Below are 20,451 nucleotides of genomic sequence, written 5' to 3'. Positions count from 1 at the left end.
AGGTCCCCGTTCGGGCACCAGCTGTCGCAGCGGGCCCTGGGGCCGTGGTGGAGTGCCGCGACCTTCTGAAAAAGCGTCCTGGGGAGGACGTCTTCAAGGCACAGGCACGTCCTCAAGGCACAGGCACGTCCTCCTTGCTGGCTCTCAGGCGGAGAGTGATTTCAGCTCTTTCAGGAGCTCTCCTCTTCGGCCGACGCAGGAGGAAGAGATGGGAGCCACGTGTGGTGATCCAAGACGACGTTTATTCTTCCTCGAAGGGCTCAAGGGATGAAGTGGCTCAAAGGGACTGAGGGAGCAGGCTTTATACAGGAGAGCCAGGGGGCGGGCTAGAACAACCGATGACTCATCTGAGGGCGTAGGGGCGGTACAAAGGGGGAAGGGCCAATAGGATACAAAAAGTTTACATGAAACAGGGAGGAAGCATTATGAGGAGGGACTGCCTGAGGGCATTCCCTCCAGAGGAGAGAGGCAGACTTTTTCTCTGCTGTGCTTTCGGCCTCCACAACTCCCCTTTCTTTATTTATTAAAAAGGCCTCTCCGACTGCCCTTTGGAGGCAATGCGTGAAACAAGAGAACCTAAGTAACACAACAAAAAATAATAACCAACGTCCATAGAATGCTTTTATTTAGGGAAAGCCTCCATCCTTTAAGTCCTCGGTGTCCGAACAGGTCTTTCTGGAGCATCCCGGAGCTGGTAGAAAGGAGGCAAAGCCTTCCTGGCATGGCCCGTCAGGAAACCGAGCCAGAAGAGGGACTCCCCAGCATGGACTGGCACTCTGGTGGCTGTCAGCAGTGGGGTTAGCTGTGATTGAGCTGCACGAGGCAGAGTGGGGGTGGTGTACCTGGTGACAGGACAATTCGGCTGCTGCTGACTTGGCGCTTTACATCGTCTTTGTCCTCCAGGCATCTTGGTTTTGGTCTTGTGATTCTAAGATGGCTAGTTGGAAAGGCAGAGTTGGCTCATGGCAATGTGCCTGCCGTGATGACAATGCCTCTTGGACTTTGGAGATGGATTCTCGGGCTTCGGGTGCGAGCGCACGCGGCGAGTCGAGGTCCTGGCTGCCACGGAGGAGATTGAACAAGGGTGCAAGGTCCTCTGTTGCTATTCCCAGCACAGAATGTACCCAGTTAGTGGATCCGCAGAGCTGGTGGAGATCTCGCAGGGTCTTTGGGTCATCTCGGATGGTGAGCTGTTGGGGTATGATGGTGCACTCCTGAATCCAGAGTCCGAGGTAGGTCCAAGGGCTGGAAAACTGAATTTTGTCCGGACTGATCTCAAAACCAGTTGTTCCAATGGCCTGAATAGGTTTTTTTCATAGTCACATTTAAGTAAGTCTGGTCCGATGCACAAATAAGTATGTCGTCCATATAGTGCAATAGGATAGCTTCTGGGAGCAAGCTCCTGATGGGTGATAGAATGTGGGCTACACCCTGCAGTGCGGCTTCTGGTAAAACTTGGGCTTGGTCTGTGGGTTTTAGAAAGTCTCCTTCTGCCACCATTTGGATCATTGACAAATTTGGTTGGTTTACAACTTTTGAATAGGTGTCTGATGAGGTTTTTAAATGCCTCTTCCATTGTCTTTCCCACAGCACGAATCTGGCTGGGGAAAGGAGGCAGTTCATAATATTTTTGATGTCCTGGGAGCCAAAACATGGGCAGAAAAGGTGGCTTCTAAAAGATTTTTAAAGTAATGTGAGCCCCGACCATGCTCCTTGGCAGCCTTGCACAGTTCTTTAAGCTCCTCATAGGAGAGAGGCATCCATAGTGGAGGTGATGCTGACCTCCTCCCCCGCTTGTAGATAATTGGGAAGACTGTGATTTTATTTGCCAAATTCTAGTTTTCATCTCGGGTGGCCTCCCTGTGGATTTTTGCCCAGCAATTCTCAGACTGAAAGTGGGAATCCGAATCTGAGGAGTCGCTGCTCTCATCTTCTGATGAGGATGCAGAATGCCTGATTGCATGGCAAGGCTTGTTTGGGCGAGCCGGAGATGCCAGATGGTGAGTGGCTGTGGAAGCCAAGATGGCCTCCTTCCAGTCCCCATCAGTGCCACTTCCGGTCTCGGTGTTGTGGAAACCGGAGGGGGGTTGGTATGCGAGGGAGGAGCTAACCACGGACAGGGAGCAGGTGGGGTCCGCGGTAGGGATGGGTTTCTCAATGGAGGGGGATGGTCCCGAGGCGGTTACACCCATCGACGCAGAGGACGGGGAGGAGCTGGGCGCGATGGAGGGTGTGGGAAAAGGCAGAGGAGAGGCGGGAAAGCAGCTGTTTTGAGGTGGTAGGGAGGGAAAACTGGGGTACGAGGGAGGTAAAATGGTGGGGATGACCACACTGCCAGTGCCATTTTGTGAAACCAGAACAGAGCACAAAACTGGGTACGGGGGCATAGGTAGGAGGCTGGAAGAGAAATCCGGAGCAGCATGGACAGTGCTGCTCTGGCAGGGGGAGAGGGAGGATCGAGAGGTGTCAGGGAGTTGGAAGCAACCCCATGCGTCATTGCAACAACCACCTGCCGATCGCCCCTCAGGCAGGGAAGGGGGGTTGGGAGCATGGGGGGAAGAAGGAAGGGAAGGGGTTTTTAACGAGGGACCCGAAACGCTTGACTTACAAGACAAAGGAAAGAACTTTGCAACTGAAAGCCCAGAAACAACCCAATCGACCAGATTAGGAAAACTTTTAAAAACCCAATAAATGAATATTTTAAGTACCCTTCTTGATAACTTAAGAAGAAGGGTGCTCGCAACTTGGTAATAAACGTCCTTTTGAGGAGGGCTGAGCTTAGAACGCCTGATCTGATTGCCCATCCTCAAAACTCCAATCTCCCACTCAGCAGTAAAAGAAAAAACTAAAAGAAGAAGACCCCGATATTTCTTAACTCACTCTTTTCTTCGGGCTAACCAAAGCCCGCTGGGTCAATAGAAACGCTGCTGGGGGGTCGTCGGGCCGTCGACCGGTCTTCCAAGGTGTTGCTGAAGGTCCCAGCTGCCCGGTCAGATAGCTTCCAGTAGAACACAGAGAACTATCCTTGGGGATCTGGCTGTCTCAAAAGCAGCTTGTGTCCTGCAGCCGATGCTGTAGTAGACGCTTTTCCAGGAACCCCTTGGCAGAGGTCCCCGTTCGGGCACCAGCTGTCGCAGCGGGCCCTGGGGCCGTGGTGGAGTGCCGCGACCTTCTGAAAAAGCGTCCTGGGGAGGACGTCTTCAAGGCACAGGCACGTCCTCAAGGCACAGGCACGTCCTCCTTGCTGGCTCTCAGGCGGAGAGTGATTTCAGCTCTTTCAGGAGCTCTCCTCTTCGGCCGACGCAGGAGGAAGAGATGGGAGCCACGTGTGGTGATCCAAGACGACGTTTATTCTTCCTCGAAGGGCTCAAGGGATGAAGTGGCTCAAAGGGACTGAGGGAGCAGGCTTTATACAGGAGAGCCAGGGGGCGGGCTAGAACAACCGATGACTCATCTGAGGGCGTAGGGGCGGTACAAAGGGAGAAGGGACAATAGGATACAAAAAGTTCACATGAAACAGGGAGGAAGCATTATGAGGAGGGACTGCCTGAGGGCATTCCCTCCAGAGGAGAGAGGCAGACTCTTTCTCTGCTGTCCTTTCAGCCTCCACAATTTTCCACATAGAAAACTAACAGAGATTGGTCTGTGGTTAGTAAGGAGAGAGAAAAAAGCGGCAGTATTGTTTTCTTAGGAGCACTGGAAATTTTACAGCCATTTTGCACTAAAGAATAATTTTTCTTCTAAATCACATTATGCTAAAAGTCAACTATCACCCTATCATACCAGCACTGATTTCATGAGAATGAAAGGAGCTATTTATTCAGTTTGTCGAACACAGGCCAGTTTTGATACTCAGAGAGAAAATTTCATCTTGAAAGTGACCACCAAGGCTGTCCCATCTCTCCACCCACAGCTGCCCGCATTCTTCTGTGTCCCATCTGTCTTTCCCATGAAACACCTTTCAGAAAGCTGGAAGGGAGGAGACCCTGCTCCCAGCAGATACACATGAGGGCCAGCACAAAGCAGACAGTAGATAAAGGTAGATGGATGGTTTAGGAGCTCACACGCTGCGTTGCTGGGAGAAATGAAGGACGAGCTCTGCACTTGGAGAAGAGCAGACACCCAGCATAAAAAAGACACCCAGCGATGGTGTAGGCGTCCCATGGTGTCACAGCGGCGGAGGCGCGACCCCGAGCGGAGCCGGAGCCGCGGGCGGCGCCGATCCCGATCCCGCCCCGCGCTGGCTCTGCCCCGGGGCCGGGAGCAGGCGGGCAGCGGGACCGCTGGGAAGGGCCGCTCCCAGCACCGCCGCAGATTTGCTCCAGGCTCCGAGGAGCAGGTAAGGATGGCCGGGCTTGTGCTGGGGCCGGGGCGCCGGCGGCTGTTCCGAAGGCGCTTTCCAGAGGGCGGCCCGGACCGGGAGCGGCGCGATGCAGACGGCGCAGCCCCAGGCCGAGGCCGCCGTGCCGCGGCAGCCAAGCGCCGGCCGAGCGGCCGGAGGATTACTGCTCCAGGGCCCGGGCCGAGAGCCGGGAGCTTCTCTCCCGCTCCGGTGGGTCGCGCTAGGCCAGTGCCCGCCTGTGCGTGAGTGCCCATATTCACACTACGGCACATTCCCACTGAAACAACGATTCTCCTCGCACCTGTCCCTGATGTTTCTCACCAGCTAATCTCTCCCTTGAGTTCTCAGGCAGTACCAGATTATCAAGAGAGAAGCTCCCCAGCGCTCTCCAGCAATGGCAGGTAAGAACAAATGCGGTGAAAATGCTGCTCGCTCCAGACCTGGGCGCTGGGCACCTCAGGAATGGGGCCTCTGCTGTGTTTAGTTGGGACACTGAGATCTTACTTTTCCAAACGACTGAATTTACTTCAGCAAGTGATGCCTTGGAAAACTCCAGTCTCTTTAAACATTCTGTCCAAGTGCCCTCAGCTCTATCAAAAAGGAAAGAAATCAGCATTTTGCAAAATCGAACTTAGCACCTTTTGGAGCATGTGATACGTCCAGTCACTGAGCTCCATTTGTTGAGACCTAGCAGGAACAGCAAAGTGGTAACTGCTCCTGAAATTTCAGAGTAAGGTATGGATTCATGATAGCATTTGACCTGCAACTTTTAATAGTCTTTTTTGCATAGCTCTTCTTTCATAGACACTATGTACCCACATCCAGAAGAGCTGCAGAGAAACTGAGTTCAGGAGATGCCTGAGTTTTTGTGTTGGCAGTCAGGAAGCAAGAGCTGCATGGTTTGCAGACCCTGTCATTTTCAATAGTCCCTGTAAATTTCCCTGTCTAGTTATCTCTAAACAACTACAAGCCCATACAAAATCTTCCCTTTATTTTCACTGACAAATATTTTTTAAGAGAATTATTAAAATTGTAGGGCCTATGCTCAATGAAACTATGAGCACACAATGGAGGTCTTTGAGCAGAACCTTGTTACACGCCTCTAAGACATTCCGTCCCTACACATCTGCCTGGCCACTCAGCTGACCTTGAATCAATTTTGAGATACACATGACAGTTTAATCTCTGAGAAAAAAATCCTGTTGCTCTCTACAGAAGTCACTGTGATGGTCCTGAAGTCAGACAGGAGCATCTTAAATCCCAGTGTTATAACTTGCACAACACTGAAATGAAAGATCAGGAGGGGATCCCCCACTGCCATACGAAGGTGTTCTGACCTCTCAGAAGTTGTTTCTATGACACTATAAGGCAATCTAACCTGGCACTGCTTTTTGGGTGGTAGTGGAAGCAGACGAACAGAAATGTTGTCTCAAGAGAAGAGACGGGGTTGGGGTGCTGTAGGGGCAGTGTGACGTGCTGTAGAAAACTCCATCTGTCCACTGAGTTCCACCTGGGAAAGAAAGCCCAGTGTAGCACAGAATTGCTGGGCAGGGCACAGGCAGCAATCAGTGCCCCAGAAGACACTCACTGCTGCTGAGCAGGAGTCAAATGCTGCCACTGTCACTCTGCTTCCACTGCTTTTGTGCCCTTGGGAAAAGACACTACAGAAAGAGCAAGAAACAAGCGCCAAGTGTACAAACTGTTATGCATCTGCCTCCTAGATTCCAAATGGTCTCCTGGTTTTCTTTCTGCCTCCAGGGAAAAAAGTTCTGATAGTGTATGCACATCAAGAGCCCAAGTCCTTCAATGGATCTTTGTTGAAGATTGCTGTGGAAGAACTGACCAAGCAGGGCTGCAGTGTCACCGTGTCGGATTTATACGCCATGCAGTTTGAGCCCAGAGCAACAAGAAATGACATTGTTGGTGAGAGCAGACAAAATACACCTTTTTCAAAAACTAGTGACTTGTAATCCCCCCGTGTCAGGTATCAAAAGATTGGAAAAAGTCTCCCTGAAAACTTCCCCATTCTGACCATGCAGAACTCTCTGTCTTGATGGGAGAGGAGCTCCAGCCCTCAGATCATCCAGAGATTAATAAGAAACTGATTTCATTAATAAGAAACTTATAAATGACAGACATCTGCATTTCTAAAAGTCCACTCCTGAACATTAACTTTGTATCACAGTGAGATTACTGGCAGTAAAAAAACCATTAGCACGTGTCCATAATCAATCTCTAAAGTCCCTTTCTCATGGGGAGGAAAATGCCTTCAGATGCCATTCTGGGACTTACTTAGTGAACTAGTTTAGTTCACAAGGCTACAGCTGCCCCTGTCTTCTGCTAGACACTGATGATCTACTAGTGGAATCAGAAGAGCTGGCCAATACAGGTTCCCCATCCCTTGGTGAATTTCCCAGTTACAGAGGCTGGAAAGCAGCTCCATAGCGCTCACAAGTGCATGATGGCCTCAGTAAAGCCTAAGGCAGAGGCAGAACAATTAACAACATTCTCTTAAATCTTCCACATGTATCCCCAGAGTTCTGAGGCAAGCTTAGGTCCTCATATTGCACTTCCCATGTTGCTACAGGAAAGTGAAGCTTTAGAGCTCTGAGATCCTACATTCCTCTCCATTTCAAAATGAAGTCGCTATCAGCTGTGATGATGCTGAATATCCAATAAAGACAAGAACATAGGGAAAATGGAAAGCAGTAACTCACTTTAGAACTGTGAATGGCAACCTGCATTCAACTCTTCTCTGGTGCTGATACTGGGCAGGGGGCAAGGAATCACTGTTCACTTCTACCCACAGGTCCCCTGCACAACTCAGAAGCGTTCAATTATGGTGTGGAAACCTGGGAAGCTTACAAGAGAGGAGGTTTGTCCAAAGATGTGGTTGAAGAGCAGAAGAAAGTGCAGGAAGCAGACCTGCTGATTTTTCAGGTCATTATTTTAAATACAATTCAGTTACGATGTTCACTTTGTCTCTAAGGAATGGTACAGTAAGAACTACAGAGCAGTAGTACAATTACCTGGGTCATTATTACAGCAAATCCAGTAACTGAGTAGCACAATGATGCAGGTTGAAACAACAGCAACCCCAGGAACTCCTCAGCACTGGGCCAAACTTCCTCTCTGGATGCACGAAGAATGATGTGACCATGGATGTCAGGCAGGCTAGCAGAAAGCAGAGTAAGGATTCTTTTCTGGGCAAGGAGCCAGCGAGGTCAGGGAATTGGGCTTTCCCAAGTAGACTGTTCTCATTTGTTGCTGAGTAGCACAAGCACTACTGGGAATTGCTAATGGATTTTTACAGCCCATCTCTATTCTCCACTATGCCAGTTCTGTCCACAGTGTCGACAAATCCCAAAGTACTGTGAAGGCAAGTAGTAGACTTACATTTCTTTGTGACCCTGTTGGCCTTAGACATCTCTATATGTATTCCACTGTCCAAAGTTAGATTAAATTTAGGATGGGGCCATATCTCAATTAAGCATTTCACTGTAAGTCATTGTCATTTTCACACTATTGCTTCCCAGATAAGAACAGTAAGGCAGCCCTGAAGGAAGTGGTTTCCTACTACTTTCCATCTGTAGAATGCTATGAAGAGTTGAGTGTGTTCTGGTGCAGAAAAAAAAAATTAAAAAGCCTCTAAAGGGCATCATAAAGGAATTCAAAATTTGCTATAGACTAAACTCACCACTTGTAGTGGCTGTGGTGGTTGCCCAGTTTCCACTTTGTTTTTACCTTGTATGAAGCCACATATGGTTACATGTTTATAGAATTTCTTCCTCTATGTGCAGTGTGTACAAAGGTTATGGGGTAGTGATGCAGCCTAGCACAGGAGCCCATAAAGCACTCAAGAGAATGCTGTGAAGACATGATAGCTTTGGGATGCAGTCCCATGGGCTAACTGGAAGATCTAGAAACCAAGGGTCCACGTGTTAAAGAAGTCTTTTTCTTCTCAGTAGAGAGATTTGGGGTCAGGATGTCAGCAGGATTTCCAAAGAAGCCTTTCCTATGATCCCCTGGCATTTGTCAGCAGACTGTCAGATCAGAACTGATCACCAGATGTCAATCCTGCTAATAAGATATTAAATTCTTTTGCGTTTCAGCCACAGGAGATGTGAGTCTGTAAAGTCTTAAATCTGAATTAAATGGCACCCTCCTACTTCATCCTATTCCACCTTTAATCAGGACGGAGACCCTGACATGCACCATGGTGTTGGTGTGCTGTAGATGCTCAGGTCTGGCCCTGAGGTAACCACAAACAGGAAGCACTTCAGTTCCTTTTGCCAGGCCCAGTTACTGCCTGTCCTGACAGAGAGCTGGAAGAAGGCACATACAGGATCTGAGCAGCTTCAGAGGAGAGGATTGTCCCATAGACCAGGCCTAAGGGTGGCCCAGATTCTCTGTACTAACCAGGTAATTTTCTCTTTGCCTAGTTTCCCTTGTTTTGGTTCAACATGCCTGCAATCCTGAAGGGCTGGATGGACAGAGTCTTGGTCCAAGGCTTTGCTTATGATTTGTCAAAGGCTTATGATGGTGGTTTGCTCCAGGTATGTTTTTGGAATTGTTTTATTGAAGTCAAGGCTTGCACCATATTCTGTGGGGCCTTGGTCCTTCTTTTCCACGGTAGTTGTTTAAAGCTCTCACTTTACATTGTGTTGAAGTAGTGTATCAGCCTTTCTTTATTATACAAGTTTGTCCCACACAGAATTCCATTTCTTTAACCTGTCTCTTCCCAAAGATATACAATTAGAGAGTGGACTGTATCACATCAACCTTTGCCTCAGAACTGCCACTTCATGTACAGTCTGGGAAAGAAGAGGCCACTGTCTCCCCTAGAAATCCATGCTATCCTGGTTTCCCTGAATATCTCTTGAAATGTTCGGGCACTCTTCGTTATGAGTCTAAATATGTCTTAATCAATCACCACTTTCCTAATTCTAGGACAAACTATCCCTGTTTTCTTTCACCACGGGAGGAAGCCAAGAGATGTATTCAAAAGGGAGTATCAGTGGTGATATTCGCTATGTCCTGTGGCCCATGCAGGTATAATATATGAACATTTGGTTGTTGTTTACATAATTTTTTATTATTCCAGCTATTTTTAACAACAGTTTTGCTGTTTTTTTAATATGAAATATAATAATTAATTATCAAGTTGTCAGTTCCAAGGATCTGCAGGTTGTAAACTGTTACCTAAAATCCTGGGACTTCTTTAAAAGTCCACTGACTTTTAAAGTTGTTTTGTCCTCCTTCCTCCAGATCAGCTTAATACTGAAAGAGAAAGCATACCACTGTCAGCCCTTTCAGTTTCCCTGCTGTTACAGGATTTCCTTTAGCTCAGCCATACAGGATTTCTGTTCCCTGTGGTTTCCCAATTCATGTAGAATGCAGAGCAAGAGTGGAGTCACACATTACCCTGGCAGTAACAATCAACACACAGAAGTTAACATTCCTTTTCTACTTGCTACTCTTTTGTCAGAAGTACCCAGCATGAATTGGGAAATACAGAAGGTAAGGCAAGTTTTGCCAGCTTCTTCCAGATACAGTACAACAGATGAACTAAAATTCCATGGTGTCCTCCACTTGCAATTACCAGCTGCCTGCTCCTGTGAAGCTGTCCAGCTGCAGAGCCCACAGGCAACATGGCAAAAACATGAAACACAACTCTAAATTCAGAAGCACACAGAGGGAAAACGGCAAGTTGAGCTGATTCCACATGCACTAGCCTTCCTACAGGAACATTTGTCTTAGCCAGAGGGAAAAACGTGAAAAAAACCCCTATCTTAGAAGTAGATATGGAACACTGCAGTTAGAGACCAATCTAAGGAGTTTCAAACTGAACAATGAATTTTTGGCCACATGTGATCCTTGCCACCTGAACAGTGAACAGCTGCCAAAGCAGACAGTTCTGTGGGATTAACAGCAGTTAAATTCCACACAGCAGAATAAATGAAGTTGCCCTTTCAGTAGCTGGTATGCCATTCTGCTGAATGCCTTCAAGAGTAACTGCCTGGATAGGTAGTGAACTGCTGCAATTTATTTTCCTTCTCCCGATAAATGCACAGATTTAGAGAACTTGACTAATATGGGTGAAAGAAACAGATTTGAATCTTCCATGTTCTTCAAATGAAAGTAAAAGAGTAAGTATTTCCTGAGGCATTTCTTCCTTTCTTTTGCATCCAGCATGGAATCATGCACTTCTGTGGTGTCAAAGTCCTTGAACCTCACATCTGTTATGCTCCAGAGAATGTCTCTGAGGAGAAGAGGAAGGAGATGCTGACTGCCTGGACCCAGCGTCTGAAGACTCTTTTGAAGGAAGAACCCATAGACTGCTCTCCTGAGTGGTATTTCAAGTAGGGTTCAGGTGCAAGACTACAGAGAGAAGATTGGTTTTTTTCTCCATTCTTTTTGATGCTCTATCTAAATACTTGAACACTAATCTCCTAATTCAAATGCATTTTAAGAATCTTGAATACTACATCTAGCAGTTTAACTGACAACATAACATATATCTTCATTGATTCCCAAGGGATTCCCTTCAAGGATGGGTGCAAAACCCTTTGTGAAGTTCTCCTTGCTCACATAAACCGTGTCATCCTGCCCCCTTGTGGTTGGTAACACATGGTAATTCATGGCAGATTATACCATTACTGCTTGTCAAACAGTACATGGCCGAGTTTATTTTAACACTTTTTGAACCAGTTGGCACTTTTTTCCCTTTACCAGAGAATATGGTGCCCATACTCAACCTTTAAAAGCCCAAGATTGATTGTGAGAGTCACAACTGACTTGTGCCTTGGAGCTATGAAACCAGATAAGTAGTGTTGTAAAAGGATGTACCATTGCAAAGTGTCTTAAGCAGCTGGAAAGCGCTGTGGGCATCCCTAGACTTCTTCAGATATTTATAAAGTAATATTAAAGCTATGACAGATACCAGAAAAGGCAAAAAATACATACGAATGTAGTGGTATATGTATGAATTGCCTCCCTTTATAGACTACAGCTCCCGTTTGTAAAGTATGCATCTTCCCATAGTCATAGTAGAGAGAAAAAGGAATCCTATCTGTTGCTTGGCCCCTCATACCAGTCAGTATAGGTGTTTGGGTCTGGAGGGTGTTTGCTTCCTCTCCAGCATCAACATCGATGGACTTCCTTGGAGATCTACAGCACCAGCAGTTGTTGAGGCAGAGCACTAACCTAAAAACCTTCAGGTGCACTGTCTGTCTATGGGTCCGGATTTATGGGACAAATGAATTGTCTGGCTCTTAATAGCCAGGATTTTTACCTGAAACTGTAGGAGGATTATTTTTGTGCTTTAGAGTTGTTAAGCCTGTTTGTGCATACGGCAAGGAGTGGGTTTCTTGCTTAGCTACTGAATTTCTTGCTTTGACTAGCTCACCTAACTGATGCCTTTACACTTTGATATTAAAAGAATGTGGCCTCAATAAGAACCTGTCTCCTGAGTCACTGTCAAACAACACCTAGGCCTCTGTGCATCTGCCATACCTGCTTTGTGGCAGTCTTACAGTTCCTTAGGGACTAACTGGATAATAAACATGCTGAGCCCAGACTCTGGAGGCTCACTGTAAACTGATACACCAGACTGGGAAATGCCACCACAGGGAAAGGGGTCATGTGTTCCTGTTTGCTCTCATATGAAGTGAAGGGTCACGTCCAGCAGAGACATTTCCCAGGAAGCAGAGCTGCCCCAAGCTGTTGCAGATGTCTGCTGTGCAACATGTGAACCAAAGTCTTTAGGTTGCAGAAGCAGGAAATTTGCTTTGGCTCAACAGCTCTGTTATAGGAAAAGGAAAGTAAAAGGGAATAAGGAAGTAAGTGTTACACATCTAAGTTGGGATGCAGATAAGGGAAAGCAGATTTATGCCAAAAATACTTAATGAGAAGAACTTAAAGTTACCAAGAGAAATTTGAGGACAAATTTTAAAATTGCACAGAAGAGAAATCATCTCTTTTTTAATCACTATGTTCAATTAGCAGACTATTCAGGAAAGAAGGAAATTGAAGTGAAAGAAGAAGTTGCAACTGTCAAACCAACATTACTGCTTTGGATCAATTGCAGAGCTTACTGGGTTTAACTATTAGATTAAGAATGCTAGACTGACCTGTACGTTGAGGATACTGTGCTTGACACTATCTGGCAGACCCATGCCAGCTCCCACGCATATGGTAGCACTAAGTTTTAATAAGATGGCTGAGATTTTTAGTACAAAGTATGTGAATGGTTGAGATTAATGCAAGTTCAGTTAAAAGAAAAGTAATAGGCTTATTAAATTCTCATTAATGCTAAAATTCAAGACTTCTGCTCAGATAAATTCATTATTGGGAAAAGCATTAAAAATGTACCAATCTTTTTGTCCATTTCAAGATAACCTTTCCTTCATCTCAATCAGAATTTAGACATTTCTCTGTAAATTCAGATTGCATTTCTGGATTGGTTTATTTTCCCTATTTTTTTAATGAAGGAATGTCGTAACTGGCAACACCAACCTCTAAATACCTACAAATAAATGACAATTTATTTCTTTTTCTAGTGCTTATTGGCAAATCATCACTGAATGAGACTGATGCCTTTTTAACCAAGCAATTCTTATAAATTCACCTATCTCTCTTCCTGCCTTTAGGCCACAACTTCGGCCCCATACACAATGCAAAGCTAAACAGCAGAAGAACCAAACCAGACAAACCAATATACCAAAGAAAGAAAAAAAAAGAAACCTGTAGATGTCAAATGTTATCATAAGACTTCTCTAATGTTTGGGATTGCAGAAGAAGATCAGAACTGCACAATTGGCCCACCAGAGATTCCATCTCTGTATTTGCATTTGCTTCATTTAGCTGACAAATATCCCAGATTCTCTGCAAGTTCAGTAACACTCTCCTTGAGATATCTCACAGTGTGGATGGAGACAAAATTGCTGCATTCAAACTACACTGAGCTCAGTGTGACAATTCAGCATTTGGTCCTGAGTCTTCTCTTTACAGTAGGTGTGACCAGCCCTTGCATCAGGAGCTGTCAGAACATTAAACTCCTGTTCTGTGTCAATACCAACTGATCCAGAATGGGTGGAAAAAAGGAATGTGCTGGTTCTGCATCAATTACACTACTTCCATTATCAACTTTTTTTCTTTTCTTTTTTTTTTTTTTTATTTTTGCAAAATCTTAGAAAGGAGCTATTTATTCAGTTTGTCGAACACAGGGCAGTTTTGATACTCAGAAAATTGCATCTTGAAAGTGATCACCAAGGCTGTCCTATCTCTCCACCCACAGCTGCCCACATCCTTCTGTGTCCCATCTGTCTTTCCCATGAAACACCTTTCAGAAAGCTGGAAGGGGGGAGACCCTGCTCCCAGCAGATACACATGAGGGCCAGCACAAAGCAGACAGTGCCACCCTGACAGAGAATATAAGGGTAGATAGATGGTTTAGGAGCTCACATATGGCATTGCTGACCATCAAAGGGAGAAATGAAAAATAATTTGTGGGCTGCTATTGCCCTACCATGTTGATCTGCTGCTGCTCTTCTATTATTGCCGTTTTAAAGCACCTTAGGGAATGCAACAGTTCTGCAGAATGGGAAAAGATCACAGTAAAGACATTAGACACTCATAATCGCCATCCTTTTCGCAGAAGAACAGCAAAGAGATGGCCCTTATGTAGAGAAGCTATATTAGCTACACACCTGACATTTGGAGAAGGTTGAACTATGTGGTTTATGGAGAGATCCTTTGGTTGTATATTCCTGCAACTGTCCCCAGGACTGTTCTCTGTAATAGAGACTCTGCTGACGAACAGAAACTCCTTCCTCTGCCCTTCCTGAACAAAAAAATCACCACATATCCAGCGCCAAATCTTCCATAGGCAAAGGCATTTCCAAAATGCATTGAAATCACAACATGCTCTTGGCCTCAGTAACGTCACGAGGTTTTCAAGATTCGTAGCCCAAAGAGCTCAGGCAGTGACACAGTCACCATGTGGCACTGATCAGAGTGTCCAGAGAGCTCAGCCAGTGACAGTCATGGTGTGGCACCGATCAGACTACTCAAAGAGTTCAGGCAGTGACAGAGTCACTGTGTGGCACTGATCGCAGTACCCAGACAGCTGAGGCATTGACACATTCTCTGCCGGCACTGATCAGAGTGGTCAGAGTGATGCCTTAAGTCTGAAGTTTTCGGTTCTGCTTGGGTGTGCTTTTCTGCTGTGCTTGGGTGGTGAAGACAAAACAGTCCTATTCCAGCTGGGGACTCAAGGACAATTTCTTCAAACTTCAGGCCCTAAGCATAAACAATGTGAAAAGAGGAGGGCGGGGAAGAAAGCAAACAAGGAGGATAAAACTTCATAATTTGAGGGTATTAATTGGACACTTGACTCCTGCATGTAAATGGACTAAAACCTATAAAAATGTGAGATCTCGTGACCAAGCCCTCTTTTGCTTCCATCTTGGAGCCATCCGAGCAAGGGCCACGACTGTGGCAGTTACTGCCAGGGTATAGCCTTTGAAGGCCCCTCAATAAATATCCATTTTATTCCTGTTAACTCTGTCTAGCCTCTGTTCCATCTCCTCTAGGCATCAGCACTGGGGAGACAGGCAGGAGAGGTGAGGCATTTGGAAAACCCCTGGACTGAAGCCCTGCTGGCAGCCCCAGACAGGCCCAGCAGAGATCCAGAGGTATCAGAGCCAAGAACCCTGGGAACAGAATCATGTGAGTAACCGAATAAAAGGGTATTCTGTATAGCATCTGGGTTCGGTGCTAGGAGGGTTTGTAGATTGTAATTTTGTAAATTCTAAATTTATTTTGGGGAACCTAAGGGTTCTAAGTAGAGTTGTCTGGCTCTTTATCCGTGGTTAAGGAGGAGTGCCTTCTTAAAAAGCAGGTTTAAACTGTAGTCCTATTAGGCTAAAGCCAAAAGGTGGCGCAGCTGTCAAGTTTCTCTGCTGTGGCTCTGAGGGTTGTGAGTTTCAATCTCGACTCTTTTGTGTCTTTTGCTCTTTATTTTTGTGTATCAGAACGGGTTGTGTATCCTCTCGTTAATATGGTAATAGTAGTATTCCAAGAGATAGCCCTTTGGGATTAATATTGAAAAACTGGGCAAATTTAACTGAGGAATAGTCTATGCTTTTAAAACCTAAACTTATTCGACTCTCAGAGAAAATGTGGCCAACTTATGAACTAGATAATGGAGCAACATGGCCTAAATTTGGGAATTTAGACCGAAAACTAATATCAAGCTTAATATCCTGCATACACGGAGACAGAATTTTTGAAAAGTTAGAGCATGCCCGGCTTTTTATGGCATTAGCATGTGAGCAGAATCTAGATAAGAAGAAAGAACATATATTAGTCTTAAAAGGTTAAAAAAAAAAAAAAAAAAAAAAAAAAAAAACCCAACCCTTTCAGTAGCACATTTAAAAATCCAGAGGAGGCAGAGGTGGACCTGGTTGCTCCTGCCATGAGAACACGATCCGCCCCAGGCGCGGTAGGCATGGGCTTAGGCCAAGGCGCGGGCTCAGGCCAGGGCGGGGCCTCAGGCCAAGGCGCGGGCTCAGGCCAGGGCGGGGGCTCAGGCCAAAGCGCGGGCTCAGGCCAGGGCCGGGCCTCAGGCCAAGGCGCGGGCTCAGGCCAGGGAGGGGGCTCAGGCCAAGGCGCGGGCTCAGGCCAGGGCGGGGCCTCAGGCCAAGGCGCGGGCTCAGGCCAGGGCGGGGGCTCAGGCCAAAGCGCGGGCTCAGGCCAGGGCCGGGCCTCAGGCCAAGGCGCGGGCTCAGGCCAGGGAGGGGGCTCAGGCCAAAGCGCGGGCTCAGGCCAGGGCCGGGCCTCAGGCCAAGGCGCGGGCTCAGGCCAGGGAGGGGGCTCAGGCCAGGGCGGGGGCTCAGGCCAGGGCGGGGGCTCAGGCCAGGGCGCGGCCCCTCCTCCAGCACCGCTGCCAAGGGGAGCAAGGGGAGGCGGGGCCCTGCTCAGGGAAGGGGGAGAAAGGCGGGCCTTGGCAGCAATGGATACCGCCCCCCGCCGCCTTCTCTGGCACCGGCCAGAGGGGTGGGGAAGCGGGGAGGAGACAGCCAGTGTGTGCAGCCCTCGGCACCGCCCCAGAGCCTTCTGCCGAGAGGAGGGGCCGGGGGGCAGAGCCTCTTCCAGGGAAGGCGGAGAGGGAACCTCCCATAAAGGGAGCGGCGCCTCCTCCGTTCTCGTTCTCGGGCCTGTGAGGTGCCACGGCAACCCCGAAGGCCCGGGAGCCGCCTCGGAAGGTGACATCACCAAAGACCGCGGACACACAGCCCGGGAGCGAGCTCGCTATAGGTCTTGCATGATGCTTTCTAAGATTGGGACTGGCCGAGATAGACTCTTGGCTACAACAGAGTCAGACAGCTCTTACTCAAATGGCTCTGAGGAGGAAGAAGAGGATGACGAAATGGACGAGATTATTGCTGCCTTAAATAGGCGGAGGAGGGGAAAGATAGCAAGAAAAGCCCTCAGAGAACGTAGCCCAATTGCCCACTGTACTTGATCAAAAAGGGAAAAAGAAAGAGAACCAGTTTTGCAAGCCCCCTACGACAAGCAGCCAGTAATCAGGGGCAAGTATATGTGAAAGTTCCATACTCCCTTAAAGAGTTAGAGCAGTGGAAAACGACTGTGGGGAAATATAAAGAACCCAGATAAGGTGGGAAAATTAGTAGAACAAACTATTAACTCACAAAACCCTGACTGGGCGGATTTGAACTCTTTGCTAAATACATTACTTGATCCCACTGACAGACAAATGGTCAATAAAGCCATCACAACATCAATGGAGGGGAGCATAGTCAGTGGACTGCTTTAAGGCACTGTCACTAAGATACTTCCCCTTGAGAATCCTGTGTGGGATCCCAATATACCAGAAAGTACGGTGAAGTTAAAACGATATCAAAGTCTTGTGGTATACGGGTTAAAACATGGCGTACCTAAAGCTATAAATTGGTCAAAGCTTTATGAAGTGAGACAAAATTGTAGTTAATCACCCACTGATTTTTTAAACAGGTTAAAAGAAACCGCTATCAAATATACTGATCTAGACCCTGAATCAGCTGATGGTAAAGCACATCTGGTTTTGTTGTTTATGGGTCAGGCTTCAAATGATATAAGAAGGAAGCTGCAAAAGATAAAGGGTATCCAAGAAGATATGGATAAATTGCTAGAGGTTTCCTGAAAGGTGTTTCAAGATAGGGGTCCAACTGAAAGAGTTAAATCCCAACCTAGTAAAAAGGCAACTCAGGAAAAGTCACCCAACAAAGCTTCCACTACAGAGAAGGACCAGTGTGCATACTGTAAAAGTGGGGACATTGGAAAAAGGACTGTCCAGGGTTAAAAGAAAAATCCTCAGTTCCCGAACTCCCAGCAGTACAAACCTCAAGTGGCTCAGGCTCCGAGTGATGGTGACTGAGGGCTATTCCCCCAGCAGAGCCCTTGGTTATGACTAAGCTGGGGAAAGATTACATCAAGTTTTTGGTAGATACAGGACCAGCATATTCTGTGTTAAACACCTTAGAAGGGAAACTGAGTCACGATACTGCACATGTTATTGGGGCGACTGGGGAAAGTGAAACACGGCCTTTCTTCCAACCTTTAAAATTTAAATTGGGAAAGCATTGGGTAACCGATCAATTCCTTTACACGCCTAACTCCCCTAAACCATTGCCGGGGAGGGACTTGATGGAAAAATTGGAAGCAGAGATTAAATTCAAAAAGGGAAAGGGTGTACAAGTTTTAATTCCTGAATCTAAATTTGTCCAAGTTGCTGCACTTTTGATACAGGAAAAATGCAGTGAAAATCCCCGCTAAAGTGGAAGATGTGGTAAAACCAATAGTGTGGGCCAATGATATCCCAGGAATATCAACAAGCAGAACCAGTGAGTATTGCACTCAGACCAGGAGCCACACCTGTAAGGCAAAAACAATACCCTTTACAATTAGAGAATCAGCAGCGATTGGTATCTGCAATTGAAAAACTCCTACAACATGGTCTGTTAGTGCAATGTGAGTACAAATTCAACACCCCCATTTTAGCTGTTAAGAAAGCAGATGGCAAGAGTTACCAATTACTATAAGATTTAAGAGCATTCAACAAAATTACAGAGGATATACATCCAGTAGTAGCCAATCCCTACACTCTTTTGACCACAGAACTGACAGATGAATTAGGGGATTAACTGTTATAGATCTGAAGGATGCCTTTTTCTGCATTCCTATACACAAAAACAGTCAAGAGCTTTTTGCTTTTGAATGGGAAAATCCTGAGACAGGGAGGAAATGTGAACTTGCCTGGAGAGTTTTACCCCAAGGTTTCAAGAACAACCCTACCATATTTGGAAACCAGCTAGCAAAGGAATTAGAAGACTAGAAAAGACAAGACCCAGAAGGAGATGGTCTTCAATACATGGATAACATCTTGATTGCAGCCAGGACCAGAGATGACTGCATACGATTCACCATAAATTTATTAAACTTCTTGGGACTGAGTGGGTACAGAGTTTCTAAACACAAAGCACAGATTGCTAAAGAAGCAGCAGTCTATTTGGGGCTTCCGTGGACACCAACAGCTCAGCAAGGAACGGAAAGAAGCCATCTGTCAACTCCCAGAGCCCCATAGAGTGAGAGAGATGCAAGCTTTCCTGGGAATGGTAGGTTGGTGTCGTTTGTGGATAGCAAATTACGGATTTCTAGTAAAACCCCTACATGGGGCATTAAAAGCAGCCAAGAGAGGAATTATCCCATGGACTGAACACACCAGAGCGGCTTTTAAACAGCTGAAACACTCTCTAATGTCGGCTCCATCACTGGGACTGCCAGACCTAACTAAACCTTTTTAACTTTTTACATATGAGAAACAGAATATGGTTTTGGGGGTACTAGCGCAGTGCCTCGGGAACCAGCGGAGAGCTGTGGCCTACTTTTCTAAACAGCTAGACAGTGTTGCCCAAGGTTGGCTAGGGTGCCTAAAGGCCATGGAAGCCACTGTCATCTTGATCTAGGAGGCCCAAAAACCCACCCTTGAGCTACACATTGTACTGTATGTACCCCATGCAGTAGCAGCTGTCCTTGAGCAAAAGGGGGGACATTGGCTGTCCAGCATCCAGATGCTGAAATACCAATCACTGTTATTAGAGCAGGATGATGTTACCCTGAAAACAACTTCTGTTGTTAACCCTGCTGTGTTTCTGTCCTCCATCTTAATTGACAATGAGCCAGAGCATGACTGCTTGCAGATAATTGAAGAAGCCGATTCCAGCCAACCAGATCTGAAAGATGTGCCCATGCAGAATCCAGATTGGGAGCTTTTTACAGGTGGAAGCAGCTTCATGAAAAATGGCAAAAGGATGACAAGTTATGCAGTGACCACATAGGACAAGGTGATTGAGGCAAAGGCCCTGCCAGCAGATGTGTCATCACAGAAGGCTGAACTGATTGCACTGACAAGAGCCCTAGACCTGAGCGAGGGAAAAAGGTAAATATATGGACTGTCTCAAAATATGCATTTATGGAACCATCTGGAAGGAGAGGACTCTTGAACACTCAAGGTAATCAAATCAAATATGCTGAACAAATATTGCCCTCTTAGAGAGCATTAAAAAACCTGCAGAAGTAGCTATCATGCATTGTAGAGGTCACCAAAAGGGAAAAACCACTCCAGAACTGGGAAATTGCTTTGCTGATAAAGCAGCAAGAAGGATTGCAGAAAAAGGTATTCTCACAGTAATTACACAAAAAGGGATTGATTTGTCGGAGTATACACCAAAATATGACCAAGCAGACCACAAACTAATTAAATTTCTTAAAGCTGAAATCACAGAAAGTGGATGGGCTGTTACACTGGCAAACGAGGTGGTAGTCCCATCCCTGATCCTTCGGGAGTTGGTTCAAAGAGACCATGAAACCTCACATTTTGGGGTTGAAAACCTTTTGAACATCTAAAAAAGGTAGTAATAGGAAAAGGAATTCTTGATATTATACAATCAGCAGTAAGTAAAAGTGAAATCTGCTGTAAAAACAACCCTAACACAAGAAAGAGAGTTGTGTTAGGAGTAACAAAAGCAGAGAATCATCCTGGAGAT

General features: G+C 46.4%; 2 protein-coding genes across 3 annotated transcripts in view; one reads left to right on the top strand and one right to left on the bottom strand.

Moving 5' to 3' along the window:
* LOC148225304 (uncharacterized) overlaps positions 1-20,451 on the bottom strand; it is a 70,840-nt gene that overhangs the window by 46,147 nt on the left and 4,242 nt on the right. The window lies entirely within an intron of this gene.
* LOC148225305 (ribosyldihydronicotinamide dehydrogenase [quinone]-like) lies at positions 4,262-11,802 on the top strand. 2 transcript variants are annotated; one of them, XM_088170007.1, is made up of 7 exons: positions 4,262-4,339; positions 4,691-4,743; positions 6,101-6,265; positions 7,152-7,282; positions 8,785-8,898; positions 9,293-9,394; positions 10,535-11,802. In XM_088170007.1, exons 2-7 carry the CDS (start codon positions 4,737-4,739, stop codon positions 10,706-10,708), a joined length of 693 nt encoding a protein of 230 aa, XP_088026133.1. In that variant the 5' UTR covers positions 4,262-4,339; positions 4,691-4,736; the 3' UTR covers positions 10,709-11,802. The 2 variants fall into 2 exon arrangements, with proteins under 2 accessions (XP_088026133.1, XP_088026143.1); XM_088170017.1 differs by having other exon boundaries at positions 4,684-4,743.

The sequence above is a fragment of the Sturnus vulgaris genome, chromosome 1 (genome assembly GCF_052056855.1).
Source record: "Sturnus vulgaris isolate bStuVul1 chromosome 1, bStuVul1.hap1, whole genome shotgun sequence".
NCBI classification, from domain to species: domain Eukaryota; kingdom Metazoa; phylum Chordata; class Aves; order Passeriformes; family Sturnidae; genus Sturnus; species Sturnus vulgaris.
The sequence above is the reverse complement of the archived record's forward strand: the minus strand, read 5'-3'. Positions and strand labels throughout refer to the sequence as shown.

Coding starts and splice junctions, on each gene's coding strand:
- LOC148225305 (XM_088170007.1), top strand. Junction 7,283..8,784: donor CAGACCTGCTGATTTTTCAG/GTCATTATTTTA, acceptor CTCTTTGCCTAG/TTTCCCTTGTTTTGGTTCAA. Junction 9,395..10,534: donor ATGTCCTGTGGCCCATGCAG/GTATAATATATG, acceptor TTTTGCATCCAG/CATGGAATCATGCACTTCTG.